This window comes from Nilaparvata lugens, chromosome 1 (assembly GCF_014356525.2).
Source record: "Nilaparvata lugens isolate BPH chromosome 1, ASM1435652v1, whole genome shotgun sequence".
Classification (NCBI taxonomy): domain Eukaryota; kingdom Metazoa; phylum Arthropoda; class Insecta; order Hemiptera; family Delphacidae; genus Nilaparvata; species Nilaparvata lugens.
The window spans coordinates 18,948,252-18,975,781 of record NC_052504.1 but is presented as its reverse complement, the minus strand read 5'-3'; the positions used below and the strand labels follow the sequence as shown (position 1 = coordinate 18,975,781).

Genomic DNA, 27,530 nt, shown 5'->3' with positions numbered 1-27,530 from the left:
CATCATCATCCTGCATAATATCACAATTTTTATACTGGGGCAAAGTCAGTAAGTAATAGCAGAGAAATCTCCTATAATTAATTCTGCTATTCTGCTATTATTAACTCTGTGGTAATAGTTTATTGTGATAAGACAAAATTGGCTCACATTTTATGAGTAGAAGTACCTAGCTTGTCGTGTGCGTGAGGGGACAAAAGTGGTTCGAAAAAACGGCCTATTTTGTCGTCGTACAACTCTGTCATCGACGTATTCATATTACTGGAAGAATGGAGGGAAACCTGGTAAAGTTGACTTATCATTTTATTATAAATATGATAATAAAACGATAAATACTACTCATAAACACTGATTGATTTTACGGCTTCTGAAATTGTTATAAGGTAAGTTACATTCATGTGTTTCAATCAGTTGGCAATTTTATGAAGACTTAATCATATTGTTTCAGCGTAGTCCTAACCTACAAAATTATCTACAAATTAAAAAAAATTGACAATGTTTAATTTATAATACATTATTTCTGCGCATCTGACCTATTGAAAAACGAATAGTTCAATTCACGAATTAAGAGATAGAACTACAAAGCATGTGCATACTATTTGTAAATGAAACTTTGACTTTTTGGATTGTTTAGGCCGTACAAATTACGATTTAATTAATGCCTGATCAAGGCCAGCGGTAGCAAGCAATAGATAATGCAAGACTGTTATTAGACCCCCCACTAGAGAATTCAGTATCAATTAGTCTCTATCCATGAACAGATTGCATCAATATAAAATTACTTACAAAAAACTCAAGATCATGGTAGGTGGTTAGTTATAGAACTCATAAAACATTGTAAATATTGCCTATTCATCCAGGAAGAGAGCTTTTGCTTCTAGGGAGGAGAGATCTTTTCCCCCTGCTCGCGGAAATACACTAGCATCCTGTTGTAATTCTTCAGTGCACAAACAGGAAAGCTACTTTTTGATCGAGTCAGTCTGGCATGAGGTAAATCAATGTTATTCTTCCTCCAAAGTGATATATTTCCTTAGGAAGCTGAGATACATTGTCAGCAGGGAATACCTTGTCTCAGCATATCATTCGATGTTTCACAGCCACATCATGTATGGACTTCTGTTGTGGGGACATGCACCTCCTAGACATGATGATTGTGGTACTGCTGCAAAATAAGGCAATCATGGTCATAGGGATTATTTTAGGCTGCTCTTCAAAGATCTAAAGATTTTCACCATACACAGCCAGCACATCCTGTCTCATTGATCCATGTCAGAAATAATCTGCAGCGGCTGGTGAGAAGAGATGAGATTCACACCTACAACATTCGCCATGCAAGGTTGAGGCTCCTCGCAGCAGGCTGGCTAGTACACAGAAAAGCTTCCCATCAGCTGCAATAAATTTCTCCCAATGGAAGTAAAAAATGCGCAACGCACAAGATTCTGCTCTTTTTCAAGACATTGATCAATAGACCAATCTATTCATTAGGGAAACTGACCGATAAGCTTCTTTTTTAGAGTATTTTTTCAAAAACTTTGACACAGTCTGTCTGGTCCCCCAGGCAAGGACGGCGACATCAAGTATTAAGTAATTATACTTGCGTTGTGGCTATGTACATGTCCTCTGAGCTGAAAGGTATGTTGGCCTATTTTAAACAGTATCAGCAAGCTAAACAGGTACTGACTATAAACTGTATTACCTTTAGTCTCCTAAAGCACAGTGTTCCAAATGAGGTGATCGTCCGGAAGATCAATACCATAATTGTTATGGCTGTGGAAGAGGCCATGATATGCTGTTACCAGATACTCCAAGGAAACATGAATTCTCAGCTTGCGTATCAGATGTGTAAAGGCCAAGCCACATGAGGCGTTTTTCAGACGAGTCTGCAGGGCAGGATGATCTCCGATTAGCTGATGGGTTGGCGTTCGGGAATTTGCTGATAATCAGCCAATTGAAGAGCTTGAGAGCTTCCTTCCCTGCCGACTCTTCTGAAAAACGTCTACTGTGGCCTCTTGACAGTCTACTTCAGATTGTGTCAGTATGCGGCTCCGATGTCAATAATGCCTTGACTCTCGCCGTTGCACTATATTTTGTCCCTGATTGAGAATGAGAATGATTTTAATACCGTAGCGTTTTGCTGGATAAATGTGAGAATTGTAAATCTGGCAACACGTCCTGGTCTCCGTGTCTTTGTTGGGCTTTTCTTGGGCCATGACAAGATACGCGCAACGTGCGTGGGTGGAGTAATTTAGTATTAAGATAGCTTTTCTGTTTTTTTGAAATTGCTGTGACCTCAGGGCTGGGAAAACTAGATAATGTTTAATTATTTAATTAACGTGTCATTTACACTGTTGGAGCTATGCTCAAATTATACAGTTTCACATTACAAAATAATAATAATAATTCTTTGAGGTATAACAATGCAATGGGAAGCGTCACAGTTAGAAATAAAATAATTCATTAAACAATTTCAACTTGGAAATACAATCATTGGAAATTTAAAGCGACTTGACCGAATTTTGTACAATTCAAATAATACATATCAACATAATAGTACTAGAAATCTAAAGCTAATGAACATGTCAATGGAATCAACCGTAATCAATCACTGGTAGCTGAAGGAAATCGGTAAGCGAATATAGTGCGTTTTTTAGAAGACGGCTATAATTTTCGTTTAAATTCTATTGTAGGCATGTTTCTGGCTAAAGGTGCAATTCCTTACCGACGACTACGATTCTAGCCACTCAATCGACGCAACTATAATCGCCCAATTGCTAGCTGCTGTTAAATAATTCACCAAGTAATACGGTATTCATTCAATTCATAATTTCATTCAAATTAAGGTGAAATTTCATACACCACTAGAGATTCACCACATGTGTAATTTCATTCAAATTAATATGAATTTCATATAACACTAGAGATTCACTCTTAACATGTGATTCCATGTGAAATATTGCATAAATAAAGTATAAATGTGATGGGTAGGCCTACAGCTGCTAATGACTGAACGGCTAAAATAGTGGAGTCATTGTTAAGCAATTTCACCTCAAGTCAGGCATTAAATTGAGAAGTTTTAAGACCACATGACTAGGACTACTTGATTCACTCAGTCTCAAGTGTGATAGCCTACATATATTTTTCCTCATGTCTAGTATTATAGCTGTAAATATCAACTCTACAGCTATAAGAGCTCGTAAACACATCACACGAAGCAGGAGTTTGAAGGCTACCATACGAATGGTTGCAGCAATCACTCGGGAGATTTGGTAACATTGCAACTAGTCTATTCTTGTCGTAGTTTGGGAACGCGACTATCGTCATCTTGTAGCTCCTGCCTTACCATTTACGTATTAAGCACAGAAAATCTACAGAGAATACACGAAAAGCCTCTTAATCTCATCAAGTGAACAGTAATTGAATTTCTGGATGTATGGCACGTAACACCATCCTGTTTGAAAACATATTTTTTAGTCAGAATGATGAGCTTATATCGAGGTTGAAGAAAGTTTTCTAATATTATAACAAAGAGTGGAGTATTCACTGTAAATGAGCATTCATTTTTGTTCTCAAAAACTTATAGTCCTGAAATAGCCCTTGATGAGACTGTGACTGTGATTTTCTGTTACCTAATATAATGTAAATGGTAAGCTATGTTCTACAAGATGGTGGTACCACGACAACTATAGACTATTTGCTGTGTTGCTAAATCGTTCGAATCACTGTCGCGATCTTGTTGGGGATTGTTTAGTACAAAAAACTATCATATATATATTTTTATTACTTTCAACGAACTATTAATCCACAACTTATGTTCACAGATTAAATATGCATTCAGAGTCTGACTATGATACATCCTTTTTGGCTGACGAAGGGTGCAGCAGCCCTCCAGGTTTTGCATCAAGTACAGGTTAGTTGATTCACATTTTGGAACGTTTTCTAAATATTTATGCAGTCTATATTCTAATTGGTAATTAGTCATAATGGACACGTCCAGTTCAACCTAACTCTTTGGTTCAACTCACACTTTCGCGACTCAGGTCGAGAAGAGACGAGAGTCGAGAAGAGAGTATGTGTTTTCAAATGGTGACAGTCGCGGAGACTAGAATCGACTGGTCTGAGTGTCACCATTTGGAAACAAATGCTCTCGATTAGAGTCGAGTCTTTTCTCGACCTGAGTCGCGTAAGTGTGAGTTGAACCTTAGTACGGCGCATTCAATATGTCTCAAGAAATACGCCCCCTATTCATACTCCGAGCCAATCAGAGGACAGTTCTGCGTTTTGGCCGACAATCTGTAATTGTGAAAAGGACGATTCAGAGGATTATTCTGAGTGGCTGTCGACAATCGGTAAGTGTCAAAACGGCCATTCTGATGATATTTCATCTGGAAAACAACAATCTCTCAGTAAAAGTTATATATTCAAATTCAAATGCTACTCTCTTTACAAACTATGCTTTAGCCGCTCTACTATTTATGTTCTTACACATATTTCAATACTTGCATTATTTTTAACAATATTCTCATATTATCATATACATTATTTTATAACCCTAAGCAGCGAACAATGTGTTAAAACATTTTCTTAAATTTATTTGCTGTCTAAACATATTGGTCGATGCATTCATAAATACGTTAATATAATTTTATTGTGGAAGAAGAAAAAATAGAATGAGAATGAGATGATATAAAAGGAGTAATTGAAGAAGAACCAGTTTGATATGGAGAAGGAGAAATAGAAATAGGCCTACTAGAAGATGATGGGGGGGGGGGTAACTGAATCTTGTTATATTTCTACATTTTTACATTTCGGGTGTTTGTTGGCACTTCTCTGTTAACAACGATGTTATCGACCAACTGAAAAATCGGGCAATCTTTCAACATCGTTCCAAGATAATTTCAAGATTCAGGGCTGGCAAGAATAACCGGCCCAAACAATCAAATCAAACCAAAGAAGATTTCTACTTCAACTAATCTTTCTTCCACTACTTCCCCTCCTACTTCATTTTCTCCTTCTCCTCAAAAATTAAAGATTGAAGTTGCAAAGATTGGTGTAAAAGGTTTTATTGTTACAGATGATATGAACACTGATAATAACGATGAAATACCAAAAAGACACTTCAAAATGATGCATAACATTACTGTGAACGATGAACAGTCTATAACAAAAGATGGTAAGTGTTTTATCTATATTAAACTAGCGTAAGGCATAGCGAGCTGTTACTTTTGACTTGAGGTACGAGTCGTTGTCTGTCTGTTTGTAGTTGAGTTTGTATGTTAGACGATAACTTGCAATGCTTTAAACAATTATCTTAAAATTTTCAACCCATATTCTTTGAACCATTGAGTTCACATATTGAGTTTGTTGGCCAATAAGATTGACTCACTCCTTCGCCCTATCTTTTTACTTTCCTTGCCCTATTATCATAGGTGAGGAAAGTATTGCTTTCAAAAAAAATTAAGGCTCCCCAATTTCAAGTTTTCTATACGTTTCAAGGTCCCCTGAGTCCAAAAACATTATTTTTGGGTGTTGGTCTGTGTGAGTGTGTATGTCTGTGAACACGATAGCCTAACTCCATTTCCAATTAACCGATTGACTTTAAATTTTAAACTTGAGGTCCTTATACCATGAGGATTCGACAATAAGAAATTCAATAAAATTCAATCCAAAATGGCGGAAAAAGGCGGTTAATGACTAAAAAACCTTGTTTTCACGGTTTTCTCGAAAACGGCTCTAACGATTTTCTTCAAATTTATACCCTGGATAGCTATTTATAAGCCCTATCAACTGACATAAGTCTCATTTCTGGGAAAATTGCAGGAGCTCCGTAATATTCTTGAGAAAAATGGATTTTGTTAGATTTCTATTTCCTCAAAAATGACTTTACTGATTTTTTTCAAATTCATACCCTTTAATAGTTATTTATCAGCTCTATCAACTGGCATGAGTCTCCTTCCTGGGAAACTAACATGGGGTCCACCCCATCCTTGAGAAATGGACTTCTCGTGCATGAGGTAGGTAGGTAGAGCAGTTTATTCAGAAGAACACATAGTCGAGATATTTTATCTGTAGAACAGATTTTTAAAAATGTATCAAATTTTACAATATTTAAACAAAGGAAAATGTACTATGAAAACAATAGTATGAAAGTAGTTTAAAATATGTATCCGCCATTCGTCATTATGTTATTCCCCTAAATTATTCTCGTTTAAGAATGAGTCTTGCAGTTCAATGAGCAAGGAAATTTGTGTGAGTGTACCAAACCAGATTTTTGAGGATATCTAGATAACATTGAAATTATTGCATTATGAAAACATTTCCAATGATGCATGCCATTTAACTTCAGTAATTATTTCTCTTGACCACTGCTTTCAATAGAACAGCTGATGATATAGTGGCATAAGGAGCGAACTATAAAACTCCTGACCCGGAAGAATATAATATAGGCTATGTGAGATATAATTATTAACTATATTTAGCAATTGAAGAGATTCACATATTTAGTCAGTTGAAATGATAGGAGAATATATTTTTCATGTTCCCCTTTTCCACCACTTTCTACAGAAGATTCAAGTCGTCCCCGTTTATCTGATATATTAATGATAAATTTACTGTTCATAATTGAGATTGAAATATTGTGGAACTTCATTCTATTTTTACAAGGCATCTGGAGACTTTGGTAACAATTCGGGTTGAAATAATAATAATATTTAAAATCCGGGTTGAAAAAGACTGGAGATATCTGCTTTATTCAATGACAGACAAGGATAGCCATCCAATCTTTATCAGATTCTGACTTTGAAGCATGGATCTCACTTTGGGTAAAAACATAGTGGAGTGACGAAGGTGGATTTTATTAGAGAAGTTAGCTGAGAGTGTTGAACTAATGTATGTATCTAAATATCTCCGCTTCCTTCTAACCTACATTCTGCTCCTCTATGCCCTGCGCATTGTTTCTAACACTACACGTTACCTTCACTAATACTCGCTGCCTTCGCCGCTCTAATATTTTCTGACACGTTTGAATACATGCATTATATTCAGCACTCAACTACCTTCTCTGAAGGTATACACTTCACCTTCCCCGCTCCCTTTGTGCAACTACCTTGGTGCAACTTGATTTAATTCAATATATGTGACATTTTTTCAGACACTGATCTATCACAAGATGTATCTGCATCGGGAATATCTGCCTACACAGATGATGATGAAGACGAAGATTATGATGATTATGACGACTATGACGATGATGACGATGAGTATGATGATGATGACGATCATGTGAAAGTGAAGCGGAGGAAGCGAGTCAACTTGTCGGCCGAAGAACTGAGGTTGTCGTGTGAGTGGAGCAAGTGTGGACACCCTGTGTACAGTGGCCAAGTGCTCACCCAGAATAGCAATCGTCATCAGGCGCTTATCGATTTCATCGACCATGTTGAAGCGCATGCCTTGGAGTTGTGCAGTGACCCATGCCAAGGTTAGTTTTCCACCCAACGTTTCTACCTAATGTTGTAAAGTCAGTGGAAATGATAGGAACGCTTCTGTTGCCACTTTACAGTTTCCATAATCTTCTATTATACTACTATAGCTACCAAGGTTATATGCCAAGGTTAGTTTTCCACCCAACGTTTCTACCTAATGTTGTAAAGTCAGTGGAAATGATAGGAACGCTTTGTTGCCACTTTACAGTTTCCATAATCTTCTATTATACTACTATAGCTACTGTAACTGTGATTTGAGTTAATCCGGTAATGTAAATCTGATCTGAACCTTACAATTGACTCCTGTTAATAATAAATTATGTTTCAAATATATTATATTCAACAAGAAATTATCCGAGTTTCGTGATTTGATAATGAATTTTCGTAATTGCGATAGAATATTGGGTAGATCATTATTGATTCATAGAATGAGCACATCATCAAAATGATAGGGAGAGAAAAAATGAGATAACCTTGTGCTATTCCTCTTCCAAATTTAGATAAGGTTACACATAGTCCGAAATAGGTAAAGTCGTTTAGTTGTACACAAAATTTTCAGTTCTTAATTATTTTCACAAAGTAGATTTTTAAATTTAGATGCTTCAAACCCAAACATAGAAGAAATATTTCACATTATTACTATTAAAATAGGAAATATTCACATATTAAAGGAATAATTTTGCAGGACCAAAAACAAACTTAATATTCTCAATTATATTAATATTATCAATATTATATAACTTCATAGCCTACCTACGATTTGGCGGCAGTGCGAAGTTCGAAAAGGATAGAATTATCTGCTTTGTATACTGACAAACAAGTATAGCAAACTATAAGTAGGGGCTGAGTCTAACACGAGAATCTCAATAGCTTGGCTTCAGTATCATTTTAATGATTTATCATTTGACGAAGTACTAATTCAATTACCTTTCTAGTTTTCATGCTGGTGTTCTCGTGTCTTTGCTCAAATAATTCGTTCCCGGTAGAGTTATCATTTACCGCCGTCAGTGTGTGCTCTCACATTAGAAAGTAGTATTACTAAGATCATGGAAGAATGCTTGACTGCTTTCTGTGTGTGTGTAGCCTAACTGTGTTAGGGTCAAAACATAGTGGAGCGCGAAAGTATACTGTATCAGAGAAGGTAGCTGACAGTTTTTAAATGATGTACGTATCTAAATGCCTCCAGTCCCTTCTACCTTTCACCCTACCCATTTTGTTCTGACAATTTATTTATTTATATTTATTTATTTATCTATTTGTTAATACAATTACAAATCATATGAATATGATCAGGAAAGAACAACAGGCATAGCCCAAAACTATTCTGCTTCCAAATGTTGATATATAATAACATGTCCATGAAAATAGTTTATGTTCTTACTGTGGAAAATAAATTCATTTGAATGAATGCATTCATTATTTAATTGAATTTATTTGTTTCCTACAAAATACAAGCATACAATGTACATACACAGTTTACATAATAGAATAGTATAAGTTCACAATTATTGAAACTACGCTCACATGAACCTTGAGGTTTGTATTTTCAACTCTCTCAGCAACATTCTCTGCTATACTCTACCTTCGCCCTCCACTATCTTCTGACCCTAACTGTTACAATTCTAATGATATTTTTTCATTATTTGCAGAAAGTTACCAGTGTTCATGGAAAGATTGCGGATTTGAGACCGCTGATGAGAATGAGGCCAAGGTGCATGTCAACTTCCATGCCTACCACACTAAACTCAAGTCAATTGGCCGAAATGTGAAGGATCGCACGCAAATGCCTGTAAGTCATCTATCGAGCAACAAATTTTAGGTTTGCCTTAATCATTATGTTTATTAGTTTTTTCTTTATAAATATTAATTTGTTTTTTATCTTGTTCAAAATCAAGTTTTTTTTAATGTATAAATGAATTCACAGCTAACTTAGTGCTAAATCTCGTTGTCAAAGCATTCAATTTCAAATTTCTGATCAATGAATCTTGTATTTTGTATCTTCGGCAAATGAAAACACTATTATATTCTTATAATCTTCTCACAGGAATGTACGTTTGGCAAAAACAATATGAATGTGCTACCAGAGCCGCCTGAGACCTTGCAATGTCTGTGGGAAAACTGCGCCTATGTCAGCCACAATATGCTGACATACTTGAAACATGTTGACATACATGCTGACAAAATATGCTTTCGTTTGGGGCATAGCAGATGTCTCTGGAAAGGTAATGTTTAACTTTGATTTCCAATATTGTGTCTACACTAGAACCTCGATAATCCGGCTTATTGGCTTATCCGACCATATTATCGCCGGTCAAATGGTTTCCGCTACTTTTTTCTGTCCTTTTCTTCTTCTTCTCCTGAAAGGAGACAATCAGGTTTATTAAGTAAGTAATTTACTTGAATTTGATGAGGAAATTTCTTTTGAATTGTATTTTGTTTGTGAGATTTAAAAATGATTCATCTGTAGTGAGATTCACGTTATAAATCCAGTGGAAATGATAGGACGCACAGTTGCCAACTTTCTATTTGCACCGCCTTTTATAGTAACTATGATTCAAATCATCCTGGTTCATCTGATATAAATTATTGTTTATTCTTGTTAATGATGATAAATTCTATCTCAAATATACCAATATTATATTCATCCTGAAAATATATTTCTGATGAGTTGATAATAATTTTTCATGACTGAGATTAAATATTCTGGTACCTAATTCATGATATTTCATTATAGCATACAAACAATTTGACGACGGTGTGAGTGGAGCTAGGAAAGGATGGAATCACCGGCTTTGTCTAATAACAGACAAGGACAGCAAACCAATGCTAATATTGTGCTGACTTTATAACATGAATTTCGCTATATTCATTTTTTATTTATATAGGTTAATATTATTATGTATGCATTTTATCATATTTATTAAATTCTGTAAGTAAATTTAACAGTGTAATAAACTGTTGAGTAAAAATAAAGTTCACTGATATATGTATATTTATATTTGTAGCACATAACAGAAAACACTTAAAAGTTTGTAATATAAATTAAAACTGGAGACACAAGATATAAATAGATTGAAAACACTTGAAAACTTACATTATAAACGGAAATTTCCGTAACGGATATTTATATCTTGTGTCTCCTGTTTTAATTTATATTTGAATTTACATGTTTTGTATATGGTACCTTGTCAAGCAGCCTCTTTGAGGTTCGCTTAAGGTAGCTTATTTATTCAATAAACGTTTTTTTCTATTCTATTCTATCATATTTATATTTGAATAGGGCAATAAATAAATATCTGTATAACAAAAAATAATTGAGACTTGAGATTCTATCGATATTCCTCTTTATTTTAATAAAAAATATTCTACAGGAGCATGCTTCCGTGTGTGCTCACACATCATCTCAGCTGTAAGTTACTGTTGGGAAAGTATTAAAATAAAAAGTGGAATATTGACAAAATCTTGAGTCTCTTAATTATGGAAAAGTTCCCCAACATCAATATTCACTCTGCAAACTTCATGTGCATAACAATTTATTTATTTAATTCTATGTGTAGCAAATGGATTGATGAATATTCTATGTGATTGCAGACTGTGGCATGAATTTCGCGAACGAAAGCAAGCTGAAGGAGCATTTGCGTGTGCATACACATGAGAAAGTGTGCGCATGCCCAGACTGCGGAGCAATGTTTGCCTCTAATACAAAACTGCTCGACCACTGTACCAGGCAGCTGCCCTTGCAATGTCAGTGCCATCCATTCATTCGTTCATTCCAATTAGTGCATTCAATGTTTTTTATTCATGTATCCAAGTATTTTTCAAGGCTATACTCACAATAGAACAACTCGAATAGTACTACTTCGGTAGCAGACAGTTTCCAGTCTCTCAGAACTTACGATTCGAGACGCTTGTCTTGCCCATTGTCTCTTCTATAGTTGCCAGTAGCACACGACTATTTTGAATATTGTAATTATCGGTTTATTTATATCAAGCTATTCCGTGATCTTGAAGTTGATGATTTTATAATATGAGCTTATTTAGTTCATTTGATTATTTTTAATCACCTATTAAATTAATGAAATGTGAGAATATTGATACTGATGGGCACGCATAATAATACCATTATTGCAAAACAAAATATTGAAACCAAAGACCTTAAAGATGCATACCTCTTTAAGGTCTTTGATTGAAACTATAGACTTCATAGAAATACAGAAATAGACTGACTCCTCCAGACATCTGTGTAATCACTTGTCAGCTAATTGATTACGAATAATTCTATAGTCTGATTAATCCTATCTACAGAGTAGATGATATATATAGTGATATCGGAGTATGGAGGAATTCCTTTTCTTTTCATATTATCCTTAAAATACAAAATTTCAAAAACCCTTGTGTATACATCGACGCGCAGTTGAAAAAGGAATATTTCTACCAAATCTCATAGAATTCTATCAACGCGTTTGGCCGTAATTGCGTTACATACAGACAAAAGAAAATGCGAGTTGGAACTGTCACAAAGTAAAATTGTGACGAGAAAATAATAAATAATATTATTGAAAGACGCTCGGCTATCAGCAATGCTAGCCGACCGCGGAGATAAGGGAGGTACCGATGGCGCATCATCTTCCGCGCATCAAGACGATTTCCACCGCCTCTGGCGGCGGCACTACTCCATCCCCTCCACTTTGGGGGAGTATTTAAAGGCCGGACGAGCCCCAGACCACAGCATTCCGCTCACAACCTTCCTGCTCCTGGTACAGCGGCCCGTTGGCTGCCGTACGTCCCCGACCTCCTGTCCTGGTACAGCGGCCCCTTGGCTGCCGTAAGTCCCTGTCCTCCCATCTCCCTAGGGCACAGCGGACCGTTGTCTGCCGTCCCTGACCTCCCATCTCCCTAGGGCACAGCGGACCGTTGTCTGCCGTCCCTGTCCTCCCATCTCCCTAGGGCACAGCGGACCGTTGTCTGCCGTCCCTGTCCTCCCATCTCCCTAGGGCACAGCGGACCGTTGTCTGCCGTCCCTGTCCTCCCATTTCCCCAGGGCACAGCGGACCGTTGTCTGCCGTCCCTGACCTCCCATCTCCCTAGGGCACAGCGGACCGTTGTCTGCCGTCCCTGACCTCCCATCTACCTAGGGCACAGCGGACCGTTGTCTGCCGTCCCTGTCTCCCATCTACCTAGGGCACAGCGGACCGTTGTCTGCCGTCCCTGTCCTCCCATTTCCCCAGGGCACAGCGGACCGTTGTCTGCCGTCCCTGACCTCCATTCCCCCAGGGCACAGCGGACCGTTGTCTGCCGTCCCTGACCTCCCATCTCCCTAGGGCACAGCGGACCGTTGTCTGCCGTCCCTATCCTCCCATTTCCCCAGGGCACAGCGGACCGTTGTCTGCCGTCCCTATTCTTCCTCTCCCCAGGGCACAGCGGACCGTTGTCTGCCGTCCCTGTCCTCCCATCTACCTAGGGCACAGCGGACCGTTGTCTGCCGTCCCTGTCCTTCCATCTCCCCAGGGCACAGCGGACCGTTGTCTGCCGTCCCTATTCTTCCTTCTCCCCAGGGCACAGCGGACCGTTGTCTGCCGTCCTATTCTTCCTTCTCCCCAGGGCACAGCGGACCGTTGTCTGCCGTCCCTATCCTTTCTGTCCTTCCTTTTCCTACTCCACTGGAGCGGAACCGAGGCCGTAAGGCCGATACAAAATTACATCAAAGTGGTGTCATCAGAGAAGAGAGCGACCTTCACGCCGTCAGAAGCACCAGGAGGTGCTGTTCACGCCAGCTGAGGAACAAAGAAGAAGGAAGAGGAACTTCGACTTGCCTCCTTTCCCCGCCCACATTACGACTGAGCGAAGTCATCCAGGAGCAACACCTGGGTATCAATCACCTACCTCTGAAGGTACTTAGGGTGTACGTGATAGATTGGCGCCCGCACTTGGGGCACGAGGCAACGAAGTAAGAATCATGAGTGAACATGGAGAGTCTGATTCAGATGCTCAACACCAGGAGCTGACAGAGGATCAGTCGGTCGAGGACATAAACCCCGAGGTGATAGCCGACCCCAGAGTTTCCTGGATCTATAAATTGAAAAAGGAAGAAGCATTCAATCTTCTACAAGATTGGGGCATAGTGTCATCTGGAACACTTGCTGAGTTGAGAAGGTTGTTAGTAGAACAACATAAGAAGATGGCTGTACGTTTTCCCAGCCCAAGACCTGGAATAGTGAGCAGAAGCAGTGAGGAATCCGGACACTCAGCAACAGGTACTCATGCTGAAGTTGGAACCAACATTCACACAAACCCCCTCATGGACCCAGGGGCGGTATGTGACAAAGTAAGAAGCTGGAGACTGTCATTCGATGGCCAGTCAGATGCTCCCAGCTTCTTAGAAAGGCTAGACGAGCTACAACAAGCCTATGGGCTCACTGGCAACCAACTACTAGTCGCGCTACCTGAGCTACTAGTTGGTAAAGCTACTCTATGGATGCGTAATCATCGTGACCAGTGGAAATCGTGGGACAATTTTGTGACAGATTTCAGATCACGCTACTACCCACTCACCTATGAGGAGGACCTCGAGAATTTAATACAGGCAAGGAAGCAAAGGGAAGGTGAATCGTTTGACGAATTTCTCGAAGATGTACTGACACTCATGAGGCGCCGAGGAGGTTTTACAGACGAGAATAAATTACAGAGAGTGTATAAGAATCTCCTCCCTAGGTACAAATTGTATATTCGGCAATCAGATGTTCATAGTATCAACGAATTGGAAAAATTCGCGAGGGAGTATGAACAAATAAAAGCAGAGGAGAAACAGAATAGACAGAATTCGAGAGTTCACATGATTGAGGACACGAAAAAGATTACAAGGCTCAAGGTTGAGACAGTTATAACCCCTACTAGTAACAGACCATCTCTTAGTGAGTCTGAACCCATGTGTGGGCAATACAAGAGACCAGGGCACTGGAAATCACACTGTCCCGATATTCCACCATGTAAAAGGAGCGGAAAGAGAGCACTGATATGTGTCTGTGATGTGCAGAAGGAGAATAAAACTCCGAACAAGACAGCAGTGATGCGAACGGCACACAGGATTCCTGTGATTGAAGAGTCATCAAGGGACAACAGACTATTCATTACTGTGACAATCGGAGGTAAAAAGTGTCGGGCATTGCTAGATAGTGGCGCTGAAGCTAATTATATGAGTAATGAGGTTTATGAAGTTCTCCAAAAAATAGGGATGATAAGGAAGGTACCAACTCATCACCACGCAATATTAGCTGATGGACGATCTACCCCATTAAATGGGAAGCTGACAACTAATGTCACTATAGGACAAATCACAGTTCCACTAGTGGCGTCTATACTGGATGGACTTGGACAAGAGTTGCTATTAGGCATGGAATTTATGCGTGAAAACAGGGTGAATATTCACACATTCACGAGAGAGGTAGAGTGGGATCCTCCCCAACTGAATCCTACAAGTCCGCTAATAATGTCGCGATCTCTCTTATTGGGGACTAAGACAACAGCAGTCCCAACAATATCAGCTGTACAATCCGAATCTCAGGACAACAAGGATCGCGACAAAAGGATATTCATGCAGTTTTGGTTTGAACAGAGTCAAACCCAATGCCTTGATTGATAGAAAGGCAGAGATGTCATATATTCCAAGGCAAGAATCCTGGGGCAACATTGTGATGGATCACAGGGATGAGATGACTGAGTATGAACGGCAGGCCACGATTCATGCCCCAGCCACCAATACAAGTGGTAGCTCCGAGAGTGATGTGGAAAAGTTAGTACCACCCCCCCATTGATATGATTGTAGAAGAGCCAACACAGTCTGCGAATATCAATGAACTAGTCCCACCGTCCCAGGAACCCACACCAGGTCCCTCAAGGAGGAAGGATCCAGTGTTCTACAAACGAGTCTCGACACCTGGTAAGCGCAAACGGGCTGGCAAGCCACGTATAAAAATCCAATTACCGGATGGACGGCATAAATATGTGCCCGTAGACCAGGCATAGATGATGCTCATAGCGAGTGTCATACACCTCTAAAGGTGATGCATGAGAGGTGTACACCTCTTAAGGTGATGCCTAGATGGCTCACGCCTTTTAAGGTGGTGCCATAGAGGGCTCCGAACACCCCCCCCCCCAAGTAGGAGTGGGGTGTCACAAAGTAAAATTGTGACGAGAAAATAATAAATAATATTATTGAAAGACGCTCGGCTATCAGCAATGCTAGCCGACCGCGGAGATAAGGGAGGTACCGATGGCGCATCATCTTCCGCGCATCAAGACGATTTCCACCGCCTCTGGCGGCGGCACTACTCCATCCCCTCCACTTTGGGGAGTATTTAAAGGCCGGACGAGCCCCAGACCACAGCATTCCGCTCACAACCTTCCTGCTCCTGGTACAGCGGCCCGTTGGCTGCCGTACGTCCCCGACCTCCTGTCCTGGTACAGCGGCCCCTTGGCTGCCGTAAGTCCCTGTCCTCCCATCTCCCTAGGGCACAGCGGACCGTTGTCTGCCGTCCCTGACCTCCCATCTCCCTAGGGCACAGCGGACCGTTGTCTGCCGTCCCTGTCCTCCCATCTCCCTAGGGCACAGCGGACCGTTGTCTGCCGTCCCTGTCCTCCCATCTCCCTAGGGCACAGCGGACCGTTGTCTGCCGTCCCTGTCCTCCCATTTCCCCAGGGCACAGCGGACCGTTGTCTGCCGTCCCTGACCTCCCATCTCCCTAGGGCACAGCGGACCGTTGTCTGCCGTCCCTGACCTCCCATCTACCTAGGGCACAGCGGACCGTTGTCTGCCGTCCCTGTCCTCCCATCTACCTAGGGCACAGCGGACCGTTGTCTGCCGTCCCTGTCCTCCCATTTCCCCAGGGCACAGCGGACCGTTGTCTGCCGTCCCTGACCTCCCATTCCCCCAGGGCACAGCGGACCGTTGTCTGCCGTCCCTGACCTCCCATCTCCCTAGGGCACAGCGGACCGTTGTCTGCCGTCCCTATCCTCCCATTTCCCCAGGGCACAGCGGACCGTTGTCTGCCGTCCCTATTCTTCCTTCTCCCCAGGGCACAGCGGACCGTTGTCTGCCGTCCCTGTCCTCCCATCTACCTAGGGCACAGCGGACCGTTGTCTGCCGTCCCTGTCCTTCCATCTCCCCAGGGCACAGCGGACCGTTGTCTGCCGTCCCTATTCTTCCTTCTCCCCAGGGCACAGCGGACCGTTGTCTGCCGTCCCTATTCTTCCTTCTCCCCAGGGCACAGCGGACCGTTGTCTGCCGTCCCTATCCTTTCTGTCCTTCCTTTTCCTACTCCACTGGAGCGGAACCGAGGCCGTAAGGCCGATACAAAATTACATCAAAGTGGTGTCATCAGAGAAGAGAGCGACCTTCACGCCGTCAGAAGCACCAGGAGGTGCTGTTCACGCCAGCTGAGGAACAAAGAAGAAGGAAGAGGAACTTCGACTTGCCTCCTTTCCCCGCCCACATTACGACTGAGCGAAGTCATCCAGGAGCAACACCTGGGTATCAATCACCTACCTCTGAAGGTACTTAGGGTGTACGTGATAAAACATAGACCTCACTACGTTCGGTCAATGATCCGATTCTTTGTAATATCAACTAAGAAATCTGTGGAAAACTCGCTACTCTGTCTTGTCCTATGATTTTCTTTGATTTGATATCGTGAATCTCACCATAAATATTATTTAATCGATTGATTGCAGTGCAGGGCTATCAGTGTTCGCACTGTCGACGTCACTACCCCAGCGAGCGCATTCTACGCGATCACATGCGCTCACACATCAAGCGCCACAAATGCGCCTACTGCGACATGACGTGTGCCACGCGCACCACACTAGTCACGCACATACGTGTCGCACACATTAGGCACAAGCCATTCCGGTGTCGGCTCTGCCCGTTCAGGTAATCATCAACGCAACTATATTTCCAATTCTTCATTTATTACAAAATGGCAGTAATGTGCCAAGACAAGCTTGTTCGCTAGCCTTGTTCAGTTTCCCTTGTTCTTAGCCTATTCAGTTATGAACATTATGTGTATAAGGGCCCCATTCACAGTCAAAATAGGCCTACCTAATTATTACACAGTCATTATACGCCTACCTATAGGTAGCGCCTATAGACTATTAGGAAGGCGCTATAGTGGAATCAAAATATCTTCCGAGGGATATGCAACTCCGCCTAGTAAAGATTTTTTTCATTCCATTTCATATGCGGAACTGAGAATAGTAGGGATATTGCTAGATTTATTTGCCAGATTTGACTGTTCCTTCGAGCCAATCTAATCGTCCTCGTAGTTATTTTACTTCAAGCTGAGTTAACGAATAATATAGGTAGGCTACAGTAAGGTGAAAGTGAATGAAACAATCTTTATGTAAAAAAATATTAACAAATTATGTATCAAGTTGCATATGTTGATAATTTTTTTCAGATGCGAATCAAAACAGGACCTACTGAACCATTGTCAAATACATGAGATGCGTGGAAGATACATTTGTGAACAAGCTGACTGTGATTTTACTTGTCGATCAAACCAAACCCTGAAAATCCATTTTCTCAAGGTTTGTAGTCTTTTAATCAACCTCCACCTACTTGCACATCTATTTAAATTCATTTATCATTTTGTACAATATGACTATAATATAACCTTTTATCTAGTGGAATAAAGCATAAAGCTTGACTTGACTTTTAACATAGTGACATTCACGTTTTCAAGTCGGCATCTGATCAAAATAGTTTGATCAAATTGGTTTGCTATCCATGTTTGTCATTTGACAAATCCGCATCCGTTTCGTTTGTAAATTATGACGAAATATAATAAACCACCAAAATAATAAATCTCAATTATGATATTTTTTATTAATCCATTAAAAGATTATATTTTTCTTGGTGAAGAAAAATATGATTCAAGATAATGATTTAAGATGGTATTGTTCATTATCCACAAGAATCAAAAATTAATGTTATATTAATGTAAATATATATTGGGATGATTTGAATCATAGCTATCTATTTTAGAAGGCGGTGGAGAAAACGTGGCAACTATGGCATCCTACAGTTTCCACTGACTTGTGAATCGTGAATCTCACTACAGAGTGAATCTAGTCAATAAACTAGAGACTACGTAGTAGAGTTGGCTCTAGACTTGACAATCCACTGTCACTCATATAAAAAACTGTAGACATTTGATTGATTGATTGATTGATTGATTAGCTGCCTTTATTAAAAAACCTAGGAGGGCGAAGTTAGGGCGCAGCCGGCCCTCTCTTACACTTAACCCTCCAATACAATTCTAAGTAAAACTAAAACACTATACAACAAAGATTATAAGATGAAATAAAACAATTTACAAAATAATAAAATTTTCAAATAGCGAATGAAAGAAAGAAAAAAAAAACAAAATTTCTTTCTAATTTGAATCAGTGAAAATAATACAATAAGAAAAAGAGAAAAACTGAAAAGTGAAAACGGAAGAAACGTCATTTCAAAATCCATAGATCATTTATAGAAGAAAAAAGAAGAAAGAGAGGAATAAATTAAAGAAGGAAGAAAGGACACACACACACACACACACTAACACACACGTTAAGATTTAGTGAACATTCCAGCCGAGTCCACCACCTCTGATCCACCGCAAGACAGCCGCACCGAACCGACGATGTCCCTCAACAAGCCTTAGCTCAGCAGGCAGAGAATTCCACAAACTACAGGCTGTCACAAGGAACGACTTGTTGTACATAACAGTCCTATGTGTTGGGACAGCCAGCAGATGGGATCCATGCCGCGTTCCTCCTCGACCAAAGTCACCCAAGTAACGGTACTCTACTGCCAGATACTTAGGGGGTTTTAGTTTTCAATATCTTATAGAGGAAGCACAAAGCATGATGTGATCTACTCTCACGCAGCTTCATAAGTTCAAGTCTGTTAAAGTATTCAGTTACATGGTCGTCACGTCTCAGGTTAAAGATAAAGCGAACACAGTAATTTATGTGCACGCTGCATTCCTCTGCAGAAGTTGAACTGTCATGTCAAGAGTCACAATGTCACAGTAGTTAAAGATCGGGAAGATCAGAGTCTTGACCAACATAACCTTCGTTGAAAAGGGGTCAGAAATTTGAGGTGTCAGAAAGCGATTAGAGCACACAGAAAGCGGTCAGAGCGGTCTTAGGTGGGCCGTCCACTAAAACCGTTTTCGTCCGAACTAGCATCGGCCGAGAACTACCGAACAATTCCCCAACAAAAAGAAAGGGATAGATGCTAGTCCATGGGTTCATACGGCCGTCTCCGGCCGATTAATTTTTTGATCCGAATTGAATGGGATTTTCCCATTCAATTAGAGATCCTTTCAACAATATAGAATTAATAATTAACAAAATATTTCACCTTAATTGTGTAAATTCATTATGAAATTATTAAAAAATATAATTTATTGCTTAATAAAATAATATAATTAATTATTTTAAACGAGAATGGACAGTTAATATTATCTTAATAAACCTGTATCTGTTACCATCTACCATCTATAGAAGGCATTGACAAGACAGGATCGGCAACGTTTTTCTCCAATCTTTATCCACTGCTATTATAACGTGGACCTCACTTTAGGAAATTGAAGCGTGCTAGGCTAAGAACGTTCTTGAGATACGTTTTTTCTTAATTCCGCCCATAGTCTTACAAGAGTGTCATCCTTCTAAATCTAAAATCTAAAAATCCTTCAAAATCTTGAATAATAATTCCGCCCATAGTCTCACAAGAGTGTCATCCTTCAAAATCTAAAATCTAAAAATCCTTCAAAATCTATCTAAAATCACGAAAATTACCTGTATTAATCAAATTCTTTTTATTCATTATTTTTGTGGGGAGATCTTAATTCAACGTTCAACTCTTTACGTTCTTAATTTCAATAATTATTATACGACTTTATTCCAAGTAATTTTCAAATCAAAGTCTAGATCCTTTGTAACAATATTTTTTAATGTGCTGTTGATTTTCTTTCGCTTTTAATTTGTCGATACCGATGTTGTTCTGTTTGGTTTAAAAGGAGCACGAAGGAATTGCCTACCCGTACAATATTTACGAATGCCATGAGTGCGGCAAACAGTATTCCAGGGGAGCCTATCTCACCACTCATCTCAAGAAACAGCATGGACTGCAATGGCCGTCAGGTCATAAACGATTCGCGTAAGTAATCATTATTTGTACATCTTCATATTAGAATGTGCTGCTTAGAATAGTTATTTATACAGTACGCGTCCCAAAGCTTTACATCCGTGACTTTGAAACGGCATATAGGCAAGGTATGGTTCGCGCGGTAATATTCACGGCTTTGCAAAAACATCAGGCTTCAGAGATCCCTAGATGGAGGAAGCTCCCTAAACACAGAAAACACAGAGATTCTTCATGTATGAGAAAGGTTGCGTTCAAAGTCACTGATCAATTCCATCGTTTTTTTACGTTTAGTAAAAAACCTGATCACAGATTAGTGATCACAGATGTACCACAGAATGGAAAGTCGGCTAGTATCCTCACGCCAAAATCCGCCATCTTGAAAGAAAGTGTAGCATTGTAATATAGCGTTAGTTTTAATTTCTAACAAGATGATGCAGTCATGTGTCGTGGTCTTTGTGCACTCAAGTCTTGGTTAGATTGATACCTTCCATTCTGTATATATTCTGTGGCTGAACGGTTGCTCATGAGTCATAACTGACAGATGTTTCGTCTGCTGCATTTGAATCTTAACAAAATAATCAACAAGAACCAATTGTGTTTCCAAAATGGTAAAAGTACATCTGACGCTCTAAAAAAATTCATCAATACTTTATCTGATAAAATAAACTCCAATTATTGCGGTCTTCCTGGATATACGCAAAGCTTTTGATACAATACCTCATAATACTTTGTTCAATAAACTGGAGTCCTATGGTTTCAGAGGAGTCTCGCTTAAATTGTTCAAAAGCTATCTGAGTAATAGAACCCAGTCCCTAACCATAAATGATCAATCTAGTGTAACTAACTTAATTTCTTATGGTCTTCCTTAAGGTACTGTACTTTCTCCCATCCATTTCATACGCTATGTAAATGACGTTTTAAAATTAAGACTTCTAAACTCAACTGTGATATCCTTTGCAGATGATACTGCAGCTATTTTTCACGGTAATTCATGTAATGATGTTCATACCATAGCTGAAAATAATGTGCTTTTAATTAAGAAGTGGTTAGATAAGAATACCTTGAGTTTAAATATTGAAAAAACTAATTACATAACTTTCTCTGCAAATAGAGTGGGGCAGCCTAACTAGAATAAAGATTTGAGACTCCATTCTCAGTGCAATTTAAACTTGGGTAATTGTGATTGTCCCACCATTAAAAAAGTCAATAATACTAAGTACTTAGAAATCATAATTGATGAAAACCTTAAATGGGATGTTCATATTAAATACATATGTAGAAAAATTAGATATTTATCTTTTAAATTTTACCTAGTTAACAGAATTCTTAATAAGAACCACCTGAAAATTATGTATCATGCTCTAGTCAAGTCAATTCTGCAGTATGGCATAGTTGTTTGGGGAGTCTGTTTCAACTGTCATATTGCTGAATTATTTTTAGCACAAAAACTGATAATTAAAACTATATCAAGCAAACCCAGGCTCTAACCAACGGATATGGTTTTTAGTGATTTTGAGGTCATGACTATACGTCAATTATACAAAAAACCCGTAATTGAGTACTTAATAAAATATAGATCCGATTTTCCTCTCACAATAAACTCTACTCTTAATTATTATAATATAAGTGCCACTGCTAACAAATATGTAACCTATAACACTAATATTGAATGTATAAGGAGGCAGTTAATTTACATAGGTACTAAAATAATAAACCTCATTCCAAATCACTTTCTCATGGACAATAAGATCAGCGGAAAAATTAAACTGGATATAAAAAACTGGACATACAGTAATATTTCTTCTTCCATTTAGATATAAGACTCGAGATTTCTGCTCCAGCATTGTTTTTTCATTTTTCAGTGGACTCGCTTACCTTTATTTTGAGTACCTATTCCTCTGTTTTCTTCCTTCCCCCCCCATTTCTCCCTTCCATTTTTTCCCTCATTACTTCTCTTCTCTTCTTTGCCTGCCTATTACATGGGAAACCATAGTTGGCTAGGTATCTTCCTCTCTTTTTTTCTCTTCTCCAACACACCCAAACACAAAGCCCATGGTTTTTTATATTTGTAACATTTTATTGTGTTCTATTTGTTTCGTAATTCTTTGTAATTTTGTTTTGTCTTGTTTTGTGTTTTTAATAAATTAATAAATAAAAAATAAATAAAAATAAATTTATAAACAAAACTAGAACCTAACCTATCTCATTGTATAATCAATTGAAATGAAAAACCATCAAGTGATTGGAGTTGTTTAAAATGCTTTGGATAATATTTCAAATGTTATTGAATTTATGTAATCATGCAATTCTGTGCTCTCAAATACATTATAATGGAGTCCATTATAATTGTAAATAACCTCGTATTCAGCCATGTCTGTTTGCGTTCAGCTACTCTGTTTACGTTCTTTTCCATCGGTAGAAAGTAGGATGAGCTTGATCAGTGAACGAACCGGATATGACGGTTTTTTTTATTATCAGTTAGACTAAAGACCTTGAAGAGGTATAAACTCACAATGCCTATTCCTTCCCAATGCTAGCTCTCACTTGAAATTTAAGGCTGCCATTGAGGTATTTTAGCGCGAGATTATATAATATATATATTTTAGTAATATTATAGATTACAAAGATCTTTAGTATGTAATAATCTGCCAGTTTGTCCCCTCAATGGCCGATTTCAATTAAAAGTACAGTAGCGCTGCATGTGAGTCTATTCATCGTTCAACGACCAAACAGTGCTCAGTTCAGAGCCACGTTCACTCACCGGTCTCATCGTTCACTCACCGATCAGTGGCTTTGAACGCAACCAAAGTTGCAACTTATCACCAACAATGGAAAGAGCATGTTGAACGAATGTCAGCTGGATAGGATGTGCTGTGCTAAAAGGACGTAACTCCAAAAAGCTCCTTGTGTATATTTTCGGATGCAACACGTTGCTTTTGAGAAGATACAAAAGAGCAGCTGTTATTTATGAAAAGATACATTTTCAAAAATGTTGGATGTTTTTGTTTGGGTAGTATTGTAGTCTAGTGGCCCTCCGCCGATAGGCAAAGCTACAGGACCCAGACTGTACATCTAGGAAGAAAAGTGACTTTTTCTCCCCAAGGTGAAATGTTTGTCGCCCTTTGTTTCGCCGCTTTTCTCCCGTAGGGTAAAAAGCACTCTTGTCCCGTGGTGTACAGAACATTTTTCCTCTACCCACATTTGTAAATAGGCCATCTTCAATGTTCTTGCATGTTGTCTTGTGAAAAATAGAAAAAACTTCATAATTAGACGAAAATCGAAATTAAATGCTGTAATTCACCTCGAAGACTTTTGCTACTGCAAATATTGACAACATGGTGAACAGCCAGATGAATAATTTAAACAGCTATTGAGTAATAATTGCAATATCTCAGTAATTGCCATCTAAAAAAACTTCTTTCACGGGTTAGGGATTACTGCCTGTTCCGAATCTCTGTGCCTGAAAAATCAAACCATCTCTTCCTTGGACGTCCGCGATCTCTTTAAAAATAAATCATATAAATAGTATTTTGATTTTCAATTTTTTTGTATATATGTATAAATACTGTAGTTATTCGTACATCTAGGGACAAACATGCGGCTTTCTCTTTCCGAGGGAAAACGGGTTTTTCGTGTATGTGACAAAGCCAATGGTGGAGATTATGATAGAGTCTTAGTCATAGATAGCACAATTTTCCAACAATAGTAATACTAGGCGCCAGTAGTGACTACTATCCTTTTCCAACTCTCCCCACCGTTGCCGTATTCTTTGTAAATATCGAGATAATGTTGTAAACATGAACATTATTGCACATATTCGATAAACATCCTGTACCCATATTTTTTATTACAGTTTCATTTTCATATTTAATTTTATATATTCATTATTATACATTATTTATTATAATAATAATTATTCATTTATGTATATACAGGTACCGTCCTGGTGAAGATGGTAAATACCGTTTGCAAAGAATACGCTATGAGAGTCTTGAAGTGAACGAAGAGATAGTTAGGAAAAGTCGACCTCCTGATGTGAGTACCCACAATTCTTCACAAAAATATTCAAATAAATTGCCTTATTACCGTATTGTACTTGGATTAGACTCAACTCACACTTACGCGACTCAGGTCGAGAAGAGACTTCAACTCGCGTAAGTGTGAGTTGAGCCTAAGAGTCAAGGGTGGGAACATCGTGCAGCAGCGAAGATAGCTTCAAGCTTAAGAGTGTTGAATGCAGTGCATGCTTTTGAGTAGTAGCGCACGTGGCTGAGTGGTAAGTTTTCATTGATTCAAATATTAATTTAATTTTTGTATGATTTATTAGTATCTTTGAAATGGTTTAAGATATCGATGTGCCGTTTTCGCCTTTCATTTTCTCCTGTATTGTAATCATGTATCATAAATCATTTTAAAAATTGATTCAAAATGGCAGATCCAAGATAGCGGAGCAAAATTTTGAAGCAACAGAAAAACTTCTTTTCCATATCCAATGAAAGCTACTGTCAAATTATCCTAGTAAAAGAAATATCAAGCTGTTGATAAGAAATATACAAATCTTACTAATTTATTTCCCCATAGCCACAACACAAGAATTGAAAATATGAATTTTCATATCGTTTCTAGTATATATAAACACAGCTTTTGGTCAAAGATCGGTAGAATATTTGGGTTATAGAATTTACAATAGAAACAAAAATAAATTTTAAAGAACTGTAAGAAATTGTTTATGATACGGTACTGAAATTTACCACATTGTAAATAGGATATATGGAAAATGTGCAAATATATATTTTATTTTATTCTGTAGCTGTAGTACAGTATTATAAAGGTAGTAGTTTTAAATTCATATTGGTTTTGTAGTAATCATTTGCTATTATAGTTACTTAGTCATCCTGAGGGTCAAGTGTTAAAGAAGGCTGACTGCGCCCTAACTTTGCCCTCCTAGGTCAAAAATAAAGGCACTCATTCTATTCTATTCTATAGTAAAATTAGAAATTATTATTGTTGAAGAAAATGAAAGGTTAGTTGTGATTCTTAAGCCCGCTTGCACAAAAGCCTGTTAAATATTAATCATGAATAAATTCCACGAAAACCAATCAGAGAAGGTTTTTCTGAGAAGAAGGCTTCTCTGATTTGCTCTTGTAGCATTTAATCGGGATTAAAAGTTTAGACTTTTTTGCAACCGGGAGTTACTATTTAATATTTATTTCTTCATTTTTATTTCATTTCCAGATGGACGATTGTTCGAGAAAGAAAGAATCGGAGAGCAAAGGTGTGAAAATCCGACTGACCATGAATGGTGTGAGTAGAAGTGGGAAATCGACTCAGATCGAATATGAAATGACCATCGATGATGATGCGGCCAGTGACGACTTACAAGTGGCTCATCTAAACAGGCTCTCACAAGAAATCAACAGCTGATTTACGGTCAAAACATAGAGGAGCTAAGAGTATTTAAATGCAATTCATGTATTCAAATGTGTCAAAACAAATTGGAGCATCTCAGGTAGATAGGTAGAAGGTGTGAGGAAGCGGAGGAGACATTCAGATAGACGCATTATTTAAGCACTGCCAGCTACGTTGTATTCAAATATATTGTTTTGAATTTCATCCACTCCGATGATGATTACTCATATTGTAAAAATGTACAATAAACGAAAATGTTCCTATTATTCTTGTCTAGATTTTTATTGAGAGTGCGCGGTAGCAATCTATCATAATATCAAATTATGTATTATGCCCCATGTGTTTTAAGATCAATGTAATTTCATAGAACAAATGGCGCCTCCATTTATGGACAGAAATTCATTCTATTTGGAAAGGAAATTGCAATTCTTTAGCAATTGCTTCTTACGTTTTTAATTGAAAAAAGACTAGATTTGACTCTAATTTTTAAATTGAAGTACAGTAGAACACTGATTATCCGGACTAATTGATGCATTACAGTGTCTGGAGACATTCGATTTTACCATAGCTCTTGAGTTTAGACGTAATTAAAACTCTGAATTCTGGCCTACAGTACTTGGTAGTACATATTGTATGTAATATGACTTGTATACAATTAACTTTCATTCACATTCTAGTTAAAATAGACTCAATATTGTGTAATTCAATAAATTACAGTTACTCAAATATCTTATTACTGTATCATAATTATTTCAAAAATCCAATGAAAGCTATATAAATAGAATTAAGGACTTCTGCTACTGCAAATATTGACCGAAGAACTAAATAGCAGAAGTAAATTTGGGGAATGAAACTGTCCAAAAATTGCGCCCAGACCGGGAATCAGTTGCAGTAGCAGAAGTCCTCAGTTCTATTATATTTATAGCTTGCATTAGATATTTGAAATAATTATTATACAGTAATAATATTCCAGCAGTTGATTAAACTGCAATTTCTTATAAAACCTTCCATTAAATCTTTTATTTATTAAAATATTGTACTGCACCTTGATTGCGGCGGACCAATCATTCGCTCGGAATACAGAATAGATTAGGTTTTTAGGGGATTTCAATTTTATATCACCCAGCGGACGTCTGGATAACCGATGTACAAATAGTGTGATTCGCGTTTTATAGTACATAATCTGATTAAAGTTAAGTTCGCTATCCTTATCTGTCAACAGACTAATCAGATAGCTCTATCCTTTTCTAACTCCATACCTTTGCTAAATCGTTTGTAGACTAACGATATGTAAAAATATAATGCAATTATAGCTACCGTACCAAAGTAATTCATCTCTATTATGAAAATTTATTAAGTTGAATCATAAAAAATATAATTGATCATTATTAACAACAATTTGTATTATCAGATATACCGGGATGATTTGAATCATGGTCTCTACTATAGGCGTTGGA

At 38.4% G+C, this 27,530-nt stretch overlaps 1 protein-coding gene across 5 annotated transcripts; it reads left to right on the top strand.

Moving 5' to 3' along the window:
* Positions 1–26,339, top strand: LOC111057749 (histone H4 transcription factor-like). Of its 5 annotated transcripts, none has more exons than XM_039432703.1 (12): positions 1–380; positions 3,816–3,904; positions 5,069–5,167; positions 7,145–7,471; positions 9,125–9,264; positions 9,520–9,697; positions 11,067–11,219; positions 17,202–17,400; positions 17,927–18,056; positions 20,537–20,676; positions 24,600–24,699; positions 25,900–26,120. In XM_039432703.1, exons 2-12 carry the CDS (start codon positions 3,823–3,825, stop codon positions 26,086–26,088), a joined length of 1,737 nt encoding a protein of 578 aa, XP_039288637.1. In that variant the 5' UTR covers positions 1–380; positions 3,816–3,822; the 3' UTR covers positions 26,089–26,120. The 5 variants fall into 5 exon arrangements, with proteins under 5 accessions (XP_039288637.1, XP_039288654.1, XP_039288641.1 ...); XM_039432707.1 differs by having other exon boundaries at positions 244–281; XM_039432715.1 differs by lacking the exon at positions 1–380 and adding an exon at positions 528–801.
* Positions 26,340–27,530: the final 1,191 nt, after the last annotated feature.

Coding starts and splice junctions, on each gene's coding strand:
- LOC111057749 (XM_039432694.1), top strand. Junction 9,265..9,519: donor AGGATCGCACGCAAATGCCT/GTAAGTCATCTA, acceptor ATCTTCTCACAG/GAATGTACGTTTGGCAAAAA. Junction 11,220..17,201: donor CAGGCAGCTGCCCTTGCAAT/GTCAGTGCCATC, acceptor GATTGATTGCAG/TGCAGGGCTATCAGTGTTCG.